This window comes from Hylobates moloch, unplaced genomic scaffold (assembly GCF_009828535.3).
Source record: "Hylobates moloch isolate HMO894 unplaced genomic scaffold, HMol_V3 SCAFFOLD_18, whole genome shotgun sequence".
NCBI lineage: Eukaryota > Metazoa > Chordata > Mammalia > Primates > Hylobatidae > Hylobates > Hylobates moloch.
In genome coordinates, this window is record NW_026652293.1 from 813137 (window position 1) to 834456 (window position 21320).

The following is a 21320-nucleotide window of genomic DNA, read 5'->3' on the forward strand; positions in this document are numbered from 1 at the left end:
TCAGAATCCTGGTCCCAGGATGCCAGAACCCCAAGGCCCCTTTTTGAGGCATCTGGGGAAATGCCCGTCCTGAACAGGGTTCTTCCCAACAAAAGGGATTCAAGGGCAACGAGAATCCCTGTTCCTGGACTGCTCTGCTCAGCCCTGTCCTTTATGGAGCAGTATCAGAGGAGTAAGTTAGTGTCATCAAGGGACCCCTGCCCCCTAAATGCCCAGTGGAAGATGTGCTGCTCAGGAAGGAGTGGCTGGTAAGCTCTGGCTCTGCAATAGTGCCCCTCCAGGTCTCTCTGGCAACATGCCCCACCCCCCACCACCAGACCCCCCACTTTCCCCTCAAGCACTCTTACCTGCAGGACTGGGCATAATGGGTGTTCCTGGAGGGCCACCACCACCAGGGGGTCCCTGAAGATGACATAAAACTGACATCAGATGCCCACGGTGGTAACGAACGTGGGGAGGGGCCGGCATCCTCCCACCTTGGTCAGCAGCAACTGCTCGCCCCCCGCCCAGCCACTATTCATCTTGCTACACCCCCAGCGCTCACTCGGAGCCAAAGTACCCAAGCTTGAGAAGGGGACTTGGATGTCCCCCGTCCCTTTCTTCAGACCAAGCGGCCCCTGTGGGTGTGTGTGCCTGCATTATGTGCTCATAGGCATGCCCACTGGAGAGGCCTGCGGTGGACACCAAGGAGCCCACGGGTCAGCTCCCCAGAAGGCAATTCCACCCCCACGTCTGGTATGGGGATTTCTGGGCCACCTTGGGTCTGTACAGATGACTGAATATTGACAGCAAGTTCTAGCAGTTTGGAACCTCTGCTCAGAAGAATGTGTGAAAGGGAAAGAAACGGGGACCCCAGAGCAGTTCTCTCGCACACTCAGTCCCACGTGGCTAGACGTGCAAGGCCCCAAACCCACACACTTACCACATAGGTACCAGGTGATGAGGAGGAGTATGGAATCTAAAAACAAGATGTCAGGGAGCCCCGCGTCAGAGTCACTGAGTGCCCTCAGCTGCCAAACCTCCCTGAGGACACGACCCACTCTTCACAGGAAAGGCATCGTCACCCAGTGAGCTGGCCACCCGCTTGGTTCCCCTGGGAGGGCTGGGACGTGGCTGAATCCCAGTTCTCTCTGCTACATTGAACTGACCCTGAGACCCTGGTCTCTTATTCCCCAGTCCCGGGAGGGAGCCACAGACACAGGAAGGACATAGGAGGCCCTCCGGTTTGAGAGGGCAGGAAACAGCTTTACCCCATATTCCTCTGGCCTTCACCCCACTGTCTGTGCTGAGCCCCTTACCCGCACCTTCCAGCCCTGCTGGGGAGGAGATGGGTAGGGGTCTCCACTCTGAACAGTGCTCTCTGAGCTCAGGTTCTCAGCTTACTCCTTAGAGGAGTGGGCTGGCTGGGCAGGCAGAGCAGGGGTGGAGCCCTTAATGACCCCTGCACATTACTCCCAGGCCTCCACCTCCACACGGCCTTCTCCCTAGAAGCATCAGGAGAGTCCTGCTGCATCTCCCCCTTCCCGTGACACCTACACCCAGGGACAGTAGCTCCCCTGCACCCAGAAATGCTCCCCTGACAAACACCACCCCACCCGACCCAGGTACTCACTGAGTTAGCACTGTTAGGATTGGGCCAGGGTCTGCCAGCTCCCGGGCCCCTGAGAGAGGGAGAAAGAGATGTGGACGATGAAAAAGGCGCTGTCGACTCCAAGGGGTGGAGGTGGCAGGGGCAGAAGGAAAGGGCTGAAATCACAACAGGAAGTCCTTCCTACAGCCCTGCGGTTTAGAGCCTTCTGGCTCAGGGCAGTAATGGGTAACTTCATGGGTGGAAATCTATGAATTGCTTTAAATTATAGGTAAACTTTACAAAATATATAACATTTGATATAAAATATGTAAAATTCCCTCTGCATGTGCATTTTCCTAGGAAGGGAGTCCACATTCTCACAACGGGGTTAAAAATCACAAACGCACTAAAGAACAGTGGCTACACTGTCCAGGGGTTCAACTCTTGACCCTGCCACTGAAAGCTGTGTGAGCCTGGGCAAGTTACTTCACCTCTCTGTGCCTTGGTGACCTCATCTGTAAGGGGGTTATAATAACGACCGTGTCAGGCCGGGCGCAGTGGCTCACACCTGTAATCCTAGCACTTTGGGAGGCTGAGGCGGGCAGATCATTTGAGGTCAGGAGTTCGAGACCACCCTGGCCAACATGGTGAAACCCCGTCTCTACTAAAAATACAAAAATTGGCCAGGCGTGTTGGCGGGAGCCTGTAACACCAGCTACTCTGGAGGCTGAGGCAGGAGAATCGCTTGAACCTGGGAGGCGGAGATTGCAGTGAGCCAAGATTATGCCACTGTACTCCAGCCTGGACAATAGAACGAGACTCTGTCTCAAAAAAAATAAAAATAAAAATAATCACGTCATAGGGTAATCACGAAGATGAGGTGAGCTGATGCACGCAGCATGCCTGAACTGTGCCCGGCACACAGAGGCACTCTATGAGGCTGAGCTCTCATCACCAGGATCATCAATATCCTCATATTACCGATGAGGAGACTGAGGTCCAGAGAGGTACCAGCAATGACCCCTTATCATGAGTCTCCCAGGGTGCCGGCAGAGGGTGGGGGAAGACCTGGGCTCTGAGCCACGGGCCGGGTCGTTTTCGCCTTACATGTTAATCCCGGGCATGGCGGGGCCGAGGGAGTTGGGTGGTGGTCTCATGCCGCTGCCGTAATTCTGCAACGATAACCAAGGGTCAGTCTATGAGAAGAAGGGAACCGGAGACAGGAGGAGGGAGGAGAAACAAACAGACAAAACATAGTGAGAGGGTTAGTCTGTGAAAAGCATCGATGAGAAAAAATAATACATTCTTTCAAAAATGGTGGAGTGGGTGGGAACCAAGTCGCAGGGACCACAATGACAAGCCAGCACAGAGGGACAGTCACAACATTCAGGGCATTTTCAGAAGCTTTCAAGGTGAAGTTCTCAAAAACGTGGCTATCCAGCAGGCCGCTGCCCTCTCTGGGCTCCCACGATGTCATCCTCTACCTTCCCCGTGGGCTCAGGCCCCCACTGAGAGGCTCTGGGGTGAGGAGGCAGGGAGGCAAGGGGCGAGTGTCAACGTGGATGGGAGCAGGCACTCCTGAGAAGCCTGCCCGAGGCTGGTGCAGGCCCAGGCCCGGCACATACGGACACACCCACCTGCCCCAGGTCCGGGTGGTAGTCCTACCCCACCCATGTGTCAGCATCAGAGGCCCTCCACAGACATGAATGGGAAGCTGGAGAAAACTCCACTTCTGCACTCAGAGGGATCATCATTATGTGTGTGTGTTTTTGTTTATTTTTTGAGATAGCGTCTCGCTCTGTTGCCTGGGCTAGAGTGCAGTAGTGCAATCGTAACTCACTGCAGCCTTGACCTCCTGGGCTCAAGCAATCCTCCCACCTGAGCCTCTCACGCAGTTGGGACCACAGTCATGCATCACCAAGCCCAACTAATTTTTGATGATTTTTTTTTTTTTTTGAGATGAAGTCTCACTCTTGTTGCCCAGGCTGGAGTGCAGTGGCACGATCTCGGCTCACTGCAACCTCCACCTCCCAGGTTCAAGCGATTCTCATTACTCAGCCTCCCAAGTAGCTGGGATTATAGGCACCCATGACCATGCTGGGCTGATATTTGTATTTTTAGTAGAGATGGGGTTTCACCATGTTGGCCGGGCTGGTCTCGAACTCCTGACCTCAGGATCCACCCACCTCGGCCTCCCAAAGTGCTGGGATTATAGGTATGAGCCACCGCACCTGGCCTGCCCAGCTAATTTTTAAATTTTTTTGTAGAGATGGGGTCTCACTTCATTGCCAGGCTGGTCTCAAACTACTGGGCTCAAGTGATCCTCCCGGTTCAGCCTCCCAAAGTATCGGGATTACAGGCGTGAGCCACTGTGCCCAGCCAGTGTTTGAGAGAAAAGTCTACACAGAACTCACGAAGTCCCAGCAGTCCAGATTCAGCTCAGGACGGCCCACTGAGGCACAGCAGGGTGGGTCACAGGCACCAGGCCTCTTATCACACGCATCTCTTGCTATATAACCAGGCCAGTGTTGCCCGTGACCCTCTCTCCAAGTGTCATTTTCCCTGCAGTCATACATGCCTTGCTTCCCTGCTCCCCGCTTGGTGGGCTCCTACTTGTCCTCCAATACTCAGCTCCAAGAGCAGCTCCTCTAGGAAGCCCTCCTGACCCCATCCCTTGGGGCTGACTGCTCCATCCCTGTTACTCCTACAATGCCTTCTAACCTCCCTCCCCCGCCACCATGCCACACTAGGTTCTGATCATGGCCACATGTCTGTCCATCTCCCATCTCTCCTAGTGGTCTCCAAGTGCCCTTTGAAGGTGGGGTTGTGTCTTGATGATCATATCCCCCCCACCCCATGCACCCAGTGGCACAGACTGGCACTCACTACGCCGACACTGAAGAATCAATGAAAGACCGAAGAAGGGAATGCATGGAGACCAAAGGGAGCCTGGCTGCAGCTTAAGCTCTGCCCTTGTAGGAGAACTTGAAGTAGGTTGCCGGAATTTTGATGGCAAAGGAACAGCCAGCATTCACTGCCCTTTACTGAGTGCATGACACACTTTATGTACAGTCTCTTGTTTGATCTGGATGAAAACTCCAGGAGGCTGGGATTGTTCCCGCTTTACAGAAAAGGAGACTGCAGGTCTGAGGGAGAAAGTTTTGCCTCAAGTTGCAGTGAGCAAATGGACAGCTAGGATTTAAACCTGGATCTGCCAGCCCCAAGATTCTGTATGCTTAGCCAAGCAACTGGCGGGAGGCGGGTGGGAGAGGGGACAGAATGGGAAGACGGAGACCTGGAACTGACACACACAAAGCCAATATCGGGCTGATGGTGGGTTCGGTATCCAGGGATCATCTCCCAAATCTCACCACCCTGGGGCCACCTGCTCCACTTGCTTAGCCACAGACAGGCCTGGAGTCTAGAAGGATGTCCAGACAGGATGCAGATGATCTCAGGAGCAACACCAGGTTGGGTGGCAAAGAGCCAGACCGGAGCAAGAGAAGGCAGGCCCCGCCTCACCCTGCGGCTGCTCAGGGCACGGGCTTCAAGCAAACAGTGGCAGCCTCGCGGGAATGTGCTGGGCCAAGCCTACTACACCACGGGGTGAAGAGCAGAACTCGAGACTTGAGGTCAGAACACAGGAAGGCCGGCCTTGGCTTGGCTGCCTGCTGGTGACTTTGGGCAAATTACCAAATGACAATAGTGCTTATTCCATGCCCACATGTACCACAGGCTGTGTGTGCACTGCCTACAATAAATTGTCACCATGACCCCTTTCCTCCACCCACTTTAGAGACCAGAAAACTGAGGTAGAGAGGAAGAATGACCCCACCGTGCAGTTGTGCGTGGCTGAGCTGGGGTGAAGGCCTGCAGCATGGCTCTGGCTTTAGAGCCACAATCCCCTCTGCTGTGCTGCCTTGCCTATAAAATGGGGACAAAGAGTCCCATGTGTTTCCAACCTTGCAGGTCTCCAGTCGATCAAATGAAACAATGGTTCTGAAGTGCCCCGTAAGCCCTAGGAGGTGTGCACTGAGTTGGGATGTCAGCAGCAGAACAAACACCAAAGCCCTTAATGCTACCGCAGCGTCGCAGAAGCTTGGGTCTCAAAGGGCCCTTTCTAATCCCCTCTACAAATCTCAGCCTCATCTCCCCACCTGCTGCTCCAGGACAAGCAGCCTGCTACCTCCCCAGGCCTATTCTCTACTGTGTGTCTGTGTGTACAGCCCAGCTGACTAGAGGGGTCTTCCAGATGGAGTTCTTTTCCAGGACTGCAGCCACCTCTCCCATTCAGGAGAAAGGCCTGCACCTCAGAGCAAGAGCAGAAGCCTGGTGTGTCTCAGCACGGAGTGGGGTGAGAGATGATAAGCAAGTGTTCACTCCATAAAGCTCTCTTGACATGCAGTATGCAGCTCTGAGCTGGGAGGCTCCAAGTGCACTATCCTGCTGCTCCTGACCCTGCCCGGCCTTCAGGAGCCTCTCCAAGAGCTGGCATGGCAGCTTCCTAGAGGGAGCTTCTCCACCAGTCCTGCCGCTATAGAGGCACAGGGGCCACTTGTACCTCATCATTTCATAGATGACAACTTAAGAGGCCCAGAAAGCCAGAGATGTGCCCAAGGCCACACAGATGTCAGGAGCGCGTAGCAGGCTGAAATCTGGTTTGCAGGGAAGTTTTCTCACATAGGGCAGGAATGCCCACAAGTTCAGACTCAGTAGAAACGGGCTCCCTCTTTGGCCAGCTCCTGCCTGCCTACAGAACCACATGGCTGGAGGTGATGACAGTGAAGCTGTACAAGGGTCGGTTACCAACCAGGTATCCCTCTGCCATTGGCACTGCTCTGCAGGGGCAGGGGCAGGGGCAGGGGCAGGGGCAGCTGGGCAGAGGGCAGGAGCCTCCAGTGCAGCCGTGGGGCTGGCCACATTCACAGGGGCCAGTCTTTCCTAACCCCTCACCCTAGTCCCCACTTGGGTGCCCCGGACCCTGGGCAGAGGGCCTAATCCATACTCAGGAACGGTGCAGGCGCCCCGACCACTGTCTCAGCTTTGCACTCCACCAGGTCTGCAGTGAGAAGGGACCGAGGAGCTGGCTGGGGCTGGAGCCTGGAGGCGGTGGCTGCTGCCCCCTCCTGCCATATCCTCAGAAGGGATTTCTAGGTGCCCACTGTTTAAACCTGGATCTGCCGGCCCCCAGAGTCTGCATTCTTAGCCAAGCATCTTGTGGGAAGCAGGTGGGAAGGGAGACCACACAGTGCTGTATTTCCCTTAGGGGATAGCTCGCCTAGTCTTTAGGACTCACCCACCAGAGTGGACTTGAGGCTGTCCAAGCCATTTTCTGGGCAGCAGGGGCCTGGCCATCTCATGCAGGACACCCCCCAGGGGCCACCAGAGAAAGTTCCTCAAGGGGCCCTTTTCCTTCCTCACCAGCTCGGGACGCTCAGGACCAGGGTTAATGACCCACCCATCTCTTTTGGGGGCCTCTGCTCAGTGGCACTGAGCTTGGACTGGCCCTGGATCAGCCCCAGGAGATGGGGGTGGCATAGGATTGTCCCAGGGGCTGTGGATTCTCCTTCATCTGAACTCTCAAATGCAGACAAACCAGGATAATGATCTGATTATACTCTGTCCTGGTTCCAGCCCCAATCTGAATACCAGCAACACCAACATGTCGGTGGCTCTGGGAATTGGCACCCCAGGGTCTGGGAGCCACTGCACTTCTGATGGGGGCTGGCATTCTCTCTACTAAGTCCAACCAGGAGCCCCTCAGTTTTAGCTTCGTCCTATTAGAATTCACTTTTGAAACACCGGGATAAGAGTTTACTATCTGATACTGACACACATAAAACTTTTTAGAAAGAGTTCTAAGTGGAAGTACTATCTCCTTTCTGGCACTGGCACTTTACAAAACCAGAGTAAAATCCGTCTGAAGCACTGATGACAAAGGACAGGGTGATGCCTGCACTGTTGGTTCCTGTGAGACATTTAGGCTGACATGTGACACAGACTCACAAAATGCAATGTCACTCCATTCGGTTTTGAAATAAAGTAGCCCTATGACCACACTGTACCTATTCTTTGTTCAGAAAGTTCTGGAGTGGTCACTGGCTAAAAGCAATCTAATGCCCAGCTGCGAATCATATGCCGATGGTCTCCCACCTTTGAGCCTGGTCTCAGCACAGCACTGTGTGTGTTGTGGTGCTTACTTTAGGCTGAAGGGGCTGGCTGCCCTTCCTGACAGCCCTGGCTGTGGCAGTAGGCAGGGCTCCCTCCCACAAGCTCAGGGCCTGTGGGAAGGGGAAGGGATCAACAGGACACCATGTGGGGACTTCAAGTCACATTGCACAGCTGCAATTTCGCCCACCCTCCAGTAGCCCCACGATGCCATCACTTGCTGCCCATTTCGCAGATGACAGACTGGAGGCCTAGCCAGGCTGAGCTGCTGTCAGGACTGTGCTTTCCAGAACTAAGTTCTGAGCTTGTCCCTGTCCTGTCCACAGGGCATCATCCTCAGGGGAGAGAGAGAAATGGCCTGGGGAACAGGGACAGTCTGCCCTCTCCCTACCCTCCACCTCAGAGTCCAAAACCGCCAGGCTCTGCCAGGCCCAAGATGAGCCATAGGTGACCACAGACCCTGTAATCCATCCTGCACGTGCCATCAACCTTGTCCGGGTCCAGTGCTACATCAATGCCAGGCCTTCCTGACCCCAGTGATGGGCCAGTGCAGACACCCTGGGTTGCTTCAAGGGACGTTTGGCTCTGGGATTTAATACTCACCCTACCCAGAGGAGTATAGGAAACATGGGTGAAGCACTTTAGGGTCTCCACATTGATAAAGTAAAATAAAAAGCAGGAGAGATGCTTCCAGAGTTCCTGAGGTTGGCAAGGGTGTGTAATGTAAATAAAGATGGGTGAGCCTCTCCCCCTCCTGCTGGAGACACTCCTAGGGTCTAAGGGGAGCTCTACCCCTTGTACACTGCTTGGGTGAGGCCAGGAGTCTCACTGCAGGGCCTCAGCCTCTGGTACCCTCAGTTCTTTAAAGTGTGCCAAAGACTGTGCTGGACTATGGGTCAGGGGCAGACATGATGAGACATCCACCACGCCCAGAGGAAGTCCTGAACTGCCAGCACACCCTGCTGCTCTCAAATAGCCTGACATCTGTTCCCAGCCTTTAGAATCTCAGTGTCACGATGGTCCTAACAAACTGTTAATGACTTTGCCAGAAAAAAAAAAAAAAAAAGAAATTAAAAACAATCACCAAACCCAAGCAACTAGAGGCCTTAACATTGGTTTTAAGTCCCTAAAGTTGGAAAACACAAATAGCTTCCTTAGGGGGAGCACCCTGTGGCCAGCATCACATTGAGAACTTGACCTGGCCAGGCACGGTGGCTCACGCCTAGAATCCCAGCACTTTGGGAGGCTGAGGTCGGGGGATCACTTGAGCCCAGGAGTTTGAGACAGTCCGGGCAACATGGCAAGACCCTGTCTCTATTAAAAATACAAAAATTAGCCAGGCGTGGTGGTGCGAGCCTGTAGTCCCAGCTACTTGAGAGACTGAGGATGTGGTGAACAGAGATGATGCCACTGCACTCCAGCCTGGGTGACAGAGTAAACCCTGCCTCAAAAAAATAAAATAAAGAATAAAAAATAATAAAAAAATTTTTATTTTTTAAAAATTAAAAAATTTTTAATAAAAAATATTTTAATTTTTAAAAAATAAAAATGAAAAAATTTGATTCCTGCTAAAAGAAAAAAAAAAGGAACTGGACACTGGACCCTGCTCCTTCCAGCAGCCCAGGTCAGGCACAGTCCTTACTCCCATTTTACAGATGCAGCTGCTGAGCCTCTGAGGATCCATGGGCTGGGCGGTGGCATTCAGTTTTCCCTGCTCAGATTCCATCCTCCTGAGTCACACAGATCCCGTGACATCTGACAATCCAAGGCCACTGCTGATTTCTACACCAATAAAATGTGACTGCTGTGTGGCTTAGGCTGTGGGGAGGGAGAGCTGCATCTGACTCAGGAGAGGGGAAGCTCTGCTCCTACCCTGCCCCCCGCCCCCTTCCCTGGGCAGGCAGCCCTGCAGAGGTCAGCTCCAGGCGGCTGCCAGGCAGCAAGGGGCCACACTGGCAGCTTAAAAGGAGCTAGCAGAAACGCGAACTTTGGAGGATTTGAGGAAGGAACAAAACCAGAATATTGGAGCTGCAACTGCTGCGGGCTTGCTTCCTTTTAGGATTATGGGGCTGGCAGAAGACAAGGACCTCCCTAAAATCTTTCAACACCACAGATGTTCCAACCACCACAGAGAAGAAAGTGGTGGCTTGGGCTTGCTGTAAATACAATTCTGGGATGGAGCAGAGGGCTGTGGTTCTGTGGGGCAGACACCTCTCCCTACAAAAGGGAGCACATGTGACCAGGAATGGGGGGGGCACTACTCCACCCTCAGGGGACCCAGAAACCAGTACAGGGGGCCCAGAGAGTCCTGAACACCTGCACGCAACCGAGGGAGCGACCAGTGCGGCAGACTCCAGGCAGAACAGAAAAGAAGGGAAAGAACACCTGAGAACAAGCCCCTTGCCTTATTCAGATTTCCAGCTTCCTTTAGTTAGGGGCTAGAGAATTCCCAAGGCGGGTGGAACATCGCAAATGCTCTGCCACGGCTACCATAGGAAACAGAGCCACGTGCAAACACCCAGAGGGCCGGGGGTAAGCAGCGAGATGGTTCCACAGCAGAACACCTGTCGGCAGCAACACCTGTTGCTTGGACACCCCCACCTGGGGGTGCGGAGCTGGTCACGAGGGGCGACGACTTTGTTGTGACCGTAAGAGGTACGTGAGGGCACCTGAAATGCTTTCTTCCCTTTGTGGCAGCGGAGCCCTCTGGTCAGAAAGAATCCTGGCTGAAGTGGGTGCTGGGGTCCTGCCAGCATGGCCCCCTCTCACCAGAATCGCGGACACAGTCCTCATTTAACAGGTGGGGAAACTGAGGCCTGCTGGGGCCCACAGAGGTCAAAGTGACTCATCCAAGGACAGACACATGCTGAGTTGCAGGCAGAGCTAGGAAGGCCACGCATTTGCCCCCGCCTCTGGGATACAACCGATGGTGGCAATAAGCCATCTCAAGTCTACCTCACCCAGGGAGGCAGCTCTGGGGTTGAGGAGCTCCCTGCCCTTCTTCAGACCCCATGATAGGATACCGCACCACAAAAGGGTCTGCCAACTAGAAGGCCTCAGCTGTCCCCTTTTTCCTAGCTCCCTGGGGCGGCGGGGGGGGGGGGGGGTGCCCTCAACTCTGCCAGCCATCTGCAAGGGGCTGCCCTGGGCAGCACATGAGGTCAGCCTGCCACAGAAGGGGACAGGAGCAGGGGATGCGGCCATGCCCTTCCTCTCACCCCTGCGAACTGAGAGATGTGGGAGACCGACAGAGCATGGAAAGAGGAGAGAAGGCGGGTGCGCACAGATGGCCAGGGAGACGGACGGACAGACAGGCGGTGGTTACCTGTGGGCCGGGACCCATGGGCCCCATGCCTCGGGGAGGGTTCATTCTCTGCATTGATCCTCCCATGTTGGGGTGGCCTGCGTGAGAGAGGAGGTGCGTCATGGGATGGCAGGAGTAGAGGGAGGAGGAGCCCCTCCTGGCATCCCCAGCCACCCCAGGCCCACCCCGCCCTCTCTACCTTGTTGTCGTGTGGGGTCCATAGAATTGGGCAGCAGTGGCTGTGTCCCAGGAACTCCTCCCGGAGGCTGAAAGAGATGCAAGACACAAGCTGAGGGGCTGCTCCGGAGCTGCTGGGCATGGGGAGAGGCATCTACGTGACCCACCCAGTTCCCCACGTGATCCGGTGGAGCCACTCACCGCCTCCCTGAGACCACTTCTGCTGCCTGCTGGTGGGAGAAGGTCACCTCGGGCCTACCAGTCAGCTGAACTGGTGTTAGCTAAAACTGTGGCGTTGTTTGGGGGGCTCTATGGGAGGGAAACCATCGCCTCATCCTGCTGTCTTGGGGTAGGGGGTCTGTGTACCTATCAGAGCTCTGAAATGAGGCAGGAGACCAAATTCTCTAGGTCATGCTCTGGCTGCAGCACCGACCACCTTCCTCTCAGAGGCAGCAATGCCTACTCCCTCCTTCTGCCCAAACCTCAGCCACGCAGTTGAAGCCAAACCCCATCTTGCCTTTGTCTCACAGACACATAACTCATTTTAGCTCTACTTCCAAATTACGAGGACTGAGACACCCACTACCTAAAATCCTATCACTGTGGGAAGCCCTGTTTAAAGGGGGAAAAGAGGATGAGGAGGCTTTTAGGATTGAGATGGGGAAACTGAGGTCACAGGCCTGAGGGCTCCCAGTGGCAGGTTGCAGAGCCAAGTGAGCACCCAGGTCACATCCCATCAGCTTCTACAATAGGGAATGCCACCCAGCCCCAGCGCGGGAGAGGTGGCCACTAGGAGAGGGGCAGGGGTACTAGACAAGAACCCGGCTCCAGAGCTGGGGCCATCGGCCGTGCTGGTTACTAATAAGAAAGTAAACACGGGGCCACGGGTTTCCTGGTGAACACTTGGCCCATCCGCTGTGAAAACCTGTTAAAAGCGATTTACTTGATACTGAAGTTATTTCAGCTGCAACTGGAAAAAGAGAGTAGGAGTTGCTGGGGGGAAGTTTGCTTCTAGGACTCCATCCCTTAGGGCTAAATACGAGCTTCTGCCTTTGAGAGGAAACGCCTTTGGTGATGGCTGGTCATCCTTCCTCATCTGCAGGTGCCAGTGCTGCTCAAAGGCTGGGCATCTGTGACAGGGGTCTGTCCTCAAGGGCCCCCAGCCCAGGCTGTGCTGCTGTGGGGGAGGCTGAGTGGGGAGCTCTCCTGCCTCGAGCTCAATGGTGAACTACAAACCGGTTTTGGAATGAGGTGGTGGAAAGCCGAGGGACAGACTGTCACTGATTTCCCTGGCTTCGGAATGGAACAGGGGAGCGGGTACGTGTGGTTAAGGTACGAGAGGACTGTGAGGGCCTAGGGAGTATCTGATGTTCACGAAGTAGAATTGGTATTTGTTTTTTGGGTTTTTTTTTTTTAAGACAGGGTCGCTTGCTCTGTTGCCCAGGTTGGAGTGCAGTAGTGTGATCATAGCTCACTGCAGCCTCGAACTCCCAGGCTCAAACAATCCCAGGCTCAGCCATCCCAAGAGCTGGGACTACAGGCACGCGCTGTCACACCCGGCTAATTTTTAAATTTTTTTATTGATGGGGTCTCACTATGTTGCCTGGGCTTGTATCAAACTCCTAGGCTCAAGTGATCCTCCTGCCTCAGCCTCCCAAAATGCTGGGATTACAGGTGTGGGCCTCCGCACCTGGCCCACAAAGTGGCATTTGGCACCTGCTGTTTCCATCTGCCTGGGGGTGCTCAGCGTCTGTCTTTCCAATCCCTGGATTTTTAGTTGTTCCGGCCTCTCACTTTCTCCCAGCCCTGCTTCCTGGCCCCAGGTTGCCTAGCTCTGAATCACTTGGCTGGTTTGCCTCTGCCCACTGGGGGTTTGTGGTTTTCATAGAGTCCTGGTGACTCAGGAAGGCCTGCCCCTAAGGCTGTCTGGACTGGGGGATCCCAGGGCATGGAGGTGGATGGGGGACCTTCAGGGTCATGAGTTACCCAGTGCAGGACCACCCCATCCAACCCTGACAGCGCAGCCGTGGGGCTTGGCAGTCACTCTCTCCAGGTAGCCCAATGCTGACCACCAATTCTTGGAGAAAGCTCCTCCTTGGATTCCTCTAACCCTCCTATGTGTCGGAACTCCAGGAGCGAAGCTGGGCTGTCCAGAGGCTCAGAGGGGACCTGGAGGTCGTGTCCCTCACTGAGGTGACCCTGAGACAGGGACAGACAGTCTGGGCCTCTTCTATCCAGGAAAGAAGGTGTGCAATGACCAAGGAAAGGAGTCTCAAACTGAGAGGGCTGAAGCCCTCAAACTTAAGGAGGAAAAACAATGGATCGTATATGGGACCATAATTACACGCTGTGCACACACCCTTGGGGCCTACAGGGGAGCGAGTTGCTCTGGGGCTCCTGGATGGAGGCCAGCTCTTCTCCTACAGCACTGTGTGTGGGGCAAGGCACAGGAAGCATCTGCCCAGGAAACGGACAAATCCCTGCTGCATCCGCATGCTCTCTCACCTGCCTCGCCAGCACAGCCAGCCTGCCAGGTGGGACCTCTGCCGAGATGTGTGTGGGAGGGGCTCTCTGACAACCCTGGATTCCAGCCACTCTCTCCTAAACCCGGCTGAACTCCGCTATCACCACCCATCCAACCACCCGCGCTTGAAAAAACAGCAGCTCTCCATGCACAGCCTCTAACCAGGGAGGCAGATGGGAGGAAGGCCTCGTAAGACCCTGAGGCCACATCACTGACCCTTTGCTTCTTGTTTCCCTAAGGGCTCTTCTCACTCCCCTCACCCAGAAGGCACATTCATAATGGCCTGTGAGCCCCAGCAAGTCCTCTAGTCTCTGCTCCCTTTACCCGTCACAGGAGAGAACTGAGCTAACTCGGGTGGCACAGGGCTTCTGTTAACTGGCAGCCCCAATGAGGGCACTCTTCAAGAAACCCCCAGGGACAATACCTGTGGAAGGGGCACATCCCTCTTGGGAGGATAAAAATTTCTTGAGGTCGCACGAAACTGGAAAACCAGTGTAGATTTCTTTATCTTTTTTCTTTTCTTTTTTTTTTTTGAGTTGGAGTCTCGCTCTGTCACCCAAGCTGGAGTGCAATGGTGCAATCTCAGCTCACTGCAGCCTCCGACTCCTAGGTCCCAGTGATTCTCCTGCCTCAGCCTCCTGGGTAGCTGGGATTACAGGCGCACGCCATCATGCCTGGCTAATTTTTGGATTTTTAGTAGAGACAGGGTTTCACCATGTTGGCCAGGCTGGTCTCGAACTCCTGATCAAGCGATCCACCCACCTGAGCCTCCCAAAGTGCTAGGATTATAGGCGTGAGTCACTGCGCCCAGCCCCAGTGTAGATTTCTACTGGGGGCGGGGAGGGGGGGGGTTTGGCAGGGAGGTTGGGAAAACTGGTGTGTAATGCAAAGTACAGATGATGGATTCATCCCCCATTTGCTCTTGAGTGGTTGCTCATGCTTAGTTGCTGAGTAGAAATATACACACCCCTCTCCATGTCCTTTAATTGCCAGAAGAAGGGCCATCACAATTATGATAAGGAAGGAGCTCCTTTCTCCCTGGCAGAGGCCAGTTTGGACCAAGAAGAGCTCCTGGGTGGGTGGGTGGGAAGGCTGCTGCTGGCGCCCCTATGTGCCACGGCAAAGCAGGCCCAGCGGTGATGGGTTAAAAACACAGATGGGGGAAGCAATCTTACATCTGTGAAAGCTGAGGAATGGGGTGGGGTACAGTACAATTAGCACTGGGCTGGAACCAAGATCAACTGCAGCCCAGCTCACTTTGGGAAGTCACTCCTCCACTCTGACCTTTTGTTTCCTCATCTGTGATATATCCAGGGATCCCTTCTTTTGCTCAAAAAGCTGGGCCTCTAATTCCTCTTGTCCAAATTTGTCCCCTTCATGACAGAGAAAATAGAAAATGAAGGACTTTTGGACAGAAAAAAAAAAAAAAAAAAAAAAAAAAGGATGGGAACCCGATAGGCAATTTAACATTAAAGTTGGAGAGCTGGCCAGGCACGGTGGCTCACGCCTGTAATCCTGTAATCCCAACACTGTGGGAGGCCAAGGCAGGCAGATCGCATGAAGTCAGGAGTTTGAGACCAGCTGGCCAACATGGTGAAAGCCTGTTTCTATTATAAATACAAAAATTAGCCGGGCTTGGTGGCGCGCACCTGCAATCCCAGTTACTTGGGTGGCTGAGGCAGGAGAACTGCTTGAACCCGGGAGGCGGAGCTTGCAGTGAGCCAAGATCATGCCACTGCACTCCAGCCTGGGCGACAGAGTGAGACTCTGTCTCAAAAAAAAAAAAAAAAAAGAAAAAAGACAATTGGAGACGGCTGGTAATGAGCATCTCTCCATAGTCCCTGCATCACCTCACTCAGGGGCCTTCTTGCAGAGCCCTGAGAATGAAAAGCATCACACTCAGACAATGCTAATTTAGTTGGTGACTAAACTCCCAGTTCAAAGGCAACAAGGGCTGGATGCGCTGGCGCTTCTGTCAGATTTTTTTGAAGGGCTTTTGCAAAGTCACTGAAATAATTCTGTTTTAAAAAATTGGGGCATAAAATTTCCCTGATGTTTCTTGAAAGTTTCTTTTAAGTCTGTCTATCCTCAAAAGAGGCATCTATTCTTATTCACCTCTGCAACTCCTCTCCTGCCCTGAACCAGGGAGCGTGGCATGGGGGCCGATTTCTCCAGATCACCTAGAATTGCCAACCCTAATGGGCCAGCGTAAGGCATATGACCCCAGGCAAAAATCCCTCCCCGTAATCAGACCCCTTTTCTAATTACATGAACAAATCCTTTCTTGTTTTGAGTTGGGTCTGGGAAGCAGGCAGACATTGCTGAAAAACTCACAAATCTCCTGCTCCGCTGCATCCAGGCTCCTGATCTAAGCATTCCTACGGGCCATTTCCCCCCCTAATAGCAGGATTATATTTACCAGCCTTGGCAATTCTCAAAAGCTTCCAGGAAAAAATGCACATTGTCAATTAACTTCATTAAGGAGGAAGACCCTCTTCCAAGAAGGGGGTGGAAGGGAGGGGCAGGGCATTACCATCTTCTCTAGAATAGCCGAAACCCTGCAATGCCAGATGCGCCTTGGCCCCATCTGCTGCCACCTTCTGAACTCCGGAATGGGTTGTCCAAAGGCCATCTGGAGAGGCAGGTGAACTGCCGCACCATGGGCACAGCGGGGACATGGGGCCCTTTCTAGGGAACAGCTAGTAAGCTACCAGCCACATTAAACCTGCCCCTCCACCCCTCAATCCTTTCCCTCAACTTTCATTTTGTGTCAAAATCCACCTAGGGCCAAGGATGGCTGAGGGAGGGGAGAGAGAATATGAAAAGGTACAGTACCTGGTTTCCCATTCTGATCGGGGGCCTGGGGCCGCCTGCGTATCGCGGTGACATAAAAGGCTGCAATTATAGGGAATTAGTTCAATGACAGCCTGCCCTACTGCACAGTGACAAACACAAATGCTCTGCACTCCACAAAGTCCAGTTTTGTTATAACTAGTGATCTTTTAAGTTCCTTCTCCTGGTAGCCTCTTCCCTTTGAGCAAACTTCCTTTGGGCAGAGGGAACGATAGATCCACACAACAAATGTGTCTCTTGACTCCACATTTGTTCGTGGAGATCCACTCTGGGTGGAAGGGCAGCGGCTGGGACTTTGCATAAAACACGAAAAACAGTTAAATCAACGCAGGGCAGAGGAGGAAACCTCTGCTCTCGGTAAGGGAAAATAAAAGGGTAAGAAGGACTTACACGTAACATTTTAAGGGTCTGCAGACAAAGCTGGACACACAAGCACACACACAGGCACACACACACAGAAACCACCAGCGGGGATGGAGAGGGGAGCGAGGACTGGGGGGGAAACGCCATGGAAACGGGAAGGAGACAGCAGGCTCCCTAACTTAATGCAGGGAAATGGCAGGAAAGCTTTCTCAGCAGCACGGGTGCACAAAGAAAAGGCTCAGGATGCAGCTTCAGTTACAAACAAATGGTGAACCAAACTCAAAACCAAACCAAAAGTGAGAGAGGAGAAAACAAAAACGCAAAGGCCGCTGACAAGGTCACAGAAATATATATTTTTTCTTTTTGGTTTCGTATCCAAGCTGGGTGTGATATCTGAGGACTGAAGACTATCTTTAGAAAAAAGAAATTTCTAAAAAAATTTAATTTGTCAATAAAGACTTGCAGGCAGTGGCTAGAGCACATTTTGATTTTTGTTTTTCCTCTGCGGGCTCTCTGCTTCCTCCGCGCCCCGCGTCCCTGGCGGGCGGGAGCGCCACGGTGCGTTTACCTGACTGTGGGGTCCCATCATGCTGCTAGGATTGTGAGGTGGAGGCTGTGCGTGCGGCGAGGGCTGTGACCCCGGAGGACCCTGTGAGGCCAGACAGTAGAGGCAGGTTATAGATCACAGCACATGGAGAAGCGCAGAAGCAGCTTAAAAGAACAAAAATTAAACCAAAACGAAGGGTGGGCGGCGGGCGTGCGGGGGGGTGGGCTCTGGTCGGTGGGAGGTGGTGGAGCTGCTGCTTTGGTCGCCGGTAAAACGGCGAGCGGGAGCGAGAGAAGCTGATAAATACATTCACAGGGGGTTGAAAGAACAAAAAATGAAGCACCTCTGTCAAAGCACACGGGAGTACAGTCCTGGACACAGCCTACCCTTGGAGCGGAGTTTGCCATGTTAAATACGTTGGTTGAGACAGGCTCAGAGGGAGTACAGTGATGCACAGACACAGGGACCCAGGGACCCAGGTGCAAAACACGTAGGTGCCACTTGCACGGGAGGTGGGGAAGGATCGGGAAAGGCCCTGCCCTCAAGGAGCTCACAGTCTGGGGGACAGTGACACAGCTATGGGTGACTCAGGCAGGACTGATCAGGCAGGACTGATCAAGTGTCAGGGAAGAGGCCCAGGCGACGGGTTTCCTGGGGGCAGGAGGGCCGGGGGCACCGACGGATAAACAACAGAGGCAAGAGGAGCAAGCGGCACCACAGATGTAACACACAGGGAGTAGGGGGACAGTGAGTGAGGGCCACACGGTGTGGGCAGCGCAGACTCACACACCGTGAATTCACCTGCACTTCAAAGCAGCCCTGTGAGGTGGGGTTTCTCATTCCAGTTTTTACTGATGAGGAATCTGAGTCTCAAGGGATGAAGGAACTTGGCCATTGCCACAAAACTGGTCAGTGGCAGAGCCGGGATGAGAAGCCCCATGGGTCCAAGGCCCATCTCCAGCCCTGAAACCCAAGAGTTCCGGTGCGGAGGTGGGGAGAGGGGGAAGTGCATGAAGGGTGGGGACCCCTGACTGCTGGGCCAGTGGGTGGGCCGTCCTTTCCATACCTCAGTTCCAAGCTGACCCCCACCCCCACCGCCTCAACCCTGGGCTACGCTGACCTCGACCCCCCCACCCCGCCCCAGAAGACATGGGCAGATGAATTCACTTCAACCTTGGGGTTACAAACTACGAGTAGAAACTCACTCAGCAATTCAGCAAGCTGCAGTAATTATTTCTTAAAAATCCAAGGTAATACAAAGTCGGAGTTTTGTGTATTTCAAGGCAGGTGTCTTTCATGAACCTCGGTTTTGTGTGTAAATATTCATGTGTGTGTAGACGGGGTCACACCACCAAGACTCTTCTACCGTGGGTCACAGTCAGTAAGCGCGGGGGGCTGCCTCGGAAGCACGTTCCAGCCCACGCAGCGCGGGATGCTGATGCCAGGGAAGAGGAGACAGGCCTCCATTCGCTCCTCCCCACCCATGACTGTGCTGTTTTTTAGAGGCCGGTTTTTAGAAAAATTCAAAATGTGCACAGGGGGTGAGTGTGGCTAAATTAAAAAGAGAAGAGGAGCTGCCTAGGTAGGGTTTCCCCCTCGGCCGTCTCCTGCAGAGCCAGGCTGCCAGCCGCCTGCCCACTGGGGAGGAGGGGCGTGGGCCCACAGAGAAGAGGTGGGCAGAGAACATCGCAGGGGGCTGTACAGGAACCCGAGGGCGCCACTGCTGACAGGCCTGGGAGTTTCTTGGCCAAGCAAGGAGCTGCTCACTTCCGGAAAGCTCCGAGGAGCAGATGTTCCCCTACCTGCCACGCTACTAATTTCAACAAGTGTGTGTCTTTCTAGCGGCTGCCAGCAACGGCATGGTTTGTTACCATGAGCAATTTTCTTAATTAACAGACATTAATTAGCCATTTAGCAATTTTGCAAGCATTTGTTTAGCGGCTTTCCTAAACATGAATACCACTGTGATAATGGCACTGATTAGAGGGTCCCCTAATTAACAGTACAGGGAAGGAAAATTGAAATCACATAAATTAAAAAGGGAGGGGAGTTAATGAAGGCGGGACATATTTGCACCTGCAAGTCTTTTGTACCACGTAACTTGGGTGTAATGTAAACAAAACAAGATAATTTGAAGCCAACCCCCAAAAAAAGAAATACGAAAAGAACAGACGAGGAAGGTTCAAGGGTGAGGTCCAGTTGCCAAGAGGGGGCAAAAGGCCTCCTGTTGGTTCCTCGGCTCTTGGCAAGAAGGGAGTGCCTCCTCCCTCGCGTCCTTCCCTTCCTGGGAACTGAGTATCTCCTCAGGGCGAGCAGTGGGGCTCTGGGCAAGCCCCTCACACCTGTGTGCCCAGTGGTCAGGGAGGGCAGGCGGCTGGCTCACTGACAGATTAGAGAAAACAGAAGTGAAGCACCCAAGGGCGTGTGGTGCACACAGCGGGGCCTCAATCTACGGCAGCCAAAGGACCAGTGCTCCAACCGGGGTCTGCTGAGATCCAGAGAGCAAGGCTGGCCTGCGTGCCTCCGCTGCGCCTCCCTCAGAAGCGCCCCTGGGGGACTCTAGTGACCAGTCCCTGGATAAGCAGAGGTGGCACAAGCTTGCTCTTGGCGCAGCTGCCTCAAGAAAAAAAGCTGACAAGCGGTAAGGATGGAGCCAGGCTGGTCAGGGAGGCCCCAGCCCAGCCCCACAACCTCTCTGGCTCATGGGCAACAGTGGGGAACGAGCTGTTAAATCTGGGGCGGGAAGAGCAGCTAGAAGTCTTCCCTCTGACTTGGAGCTAGGGGTTGGAATGATGAGGACCAGGAATCTTGGCCCAGGCCAGCCAGTCACTCAGGGAGAAAAATGATACCACATTCTTGACAGAGGCCAAGCTAAAGCTCAGTGCCCACCTCCTCAGGGCATAGAGCTCCTCTCCCACCTGCAGTGAGGCGCTGACAGGCTCTGCCTGCCCACCTCTCGGCACATAGCCAAACGCCTGCCATTTCCCAATGGGCCACCCATGTCCACATCCACAGAGAACTCCTCTGCGTCTCCGCTACCTCCACTCAGCCCGGAGCTCCGTCACTACATTCCCTGTGTCTGGGCTGTGTCCCTAAGACCCTGTGGCATCACAGGAGGAATCCCACATAGCCTAGCAGTCTCATGGGCAGAGATCTGTGTCTGTGGAAGCATTTGCTTCTGCAAAGAACATGACAGATGAGCTGCCCATCTCTATGAGAAGTCAGGGGCTCTGCTGCCCTGTGTTTTATTAGGCCACAAAAAGTGGTCTCGTCTTCCTTCCCAGCCTGCATTCTCAACAAGAGATCCACAGGTAGGTTTGGAGAAGACGGACTTTGTGCTCTTTTGGATTTGTTACTCACTTGGGCAAAAGGCTACGCAGGAGGCAGACAACAAGGAAAAAGGATCTAGGTTGAGGGCTCTGACCTTTGGTGGGACAGGGGCTGCTCTCTTCCCCAAACTCTGAACAGACCCAGCAGGCAGGCAGAGTAGACTGTGGTGGAAGGTGAGAGGAGGGAGTCTCAAAGCTGATGATACTGATGTGCTTTTCCATGCAGGACAACTCTTTGGTGAGGCTTCCACCCGCTGGAAGCTTTTGAGGAACCCAAAATGGGTGCATCTGGAGGGCTGCTTGGCCAGCAGGCCCAGCTCCATTTAGACCATCTCCCCCCATGGGCGCTGGATGCCTTCGGTTGCAAAGGTTGCCTAATTAACCTTCCAGGAATGCGGTGGGTCAGGGCAGATGGCACCCCGGAGGTGTGCAGAATATCAGGCTAGACTAGGGTGGCTGGGGGTCCTTACTAGACGCTTAGGGAG

The 21320-nt window shown here is 53.9% G+C and overlaps 1 protein-coding gene across 6 annotated transcripts in view; it reads right to left on the minus strand.

Annotated features, from left to right (window-relative positions):
- Positions 1-21320, minus strand: part of SSBP3 (single stranded DNA binding protein 3) — a 181609-nt gene that overhangs the window by 13560 nt on the left and 146729 nt on the right. For 2 of the 6 annotated variants that reach the window (XM_058430617.1, XM_032137242.2), the window contains exons 6-13: positions 17528-17608; positions 16579-16638; positions 11242-11308; positions 11064-11140; positions 2678-2766; positions 1613-1661; positions 923-958; positions 348-402 (exon numbers count right to left, since the gene is read on the minus strand). In XM_058430617.1, coding sequence (XP_058286600.1) covers positions 348-402; positions 923-958; positions 1613-1661; positions 2678-2766; positions 11064-11140; positions 11242-11308; positions 16579-16638; positions 17528-17608 — 514 coding nt within the window. The remainder of the gene's footprint in view (positions 1-347; positions 403-922; positions 959-1612; positions 1662-2677; positions 2767-11063; positions 11141-11241; positions 11309-16578; positions 16639-17527; positions 17609-21320) is intronic. The other 4 variants (XM_058430616.1, XM_032137243.2, XM_032137245.2 and 1 more) reach the window with 3 other exon arrangements.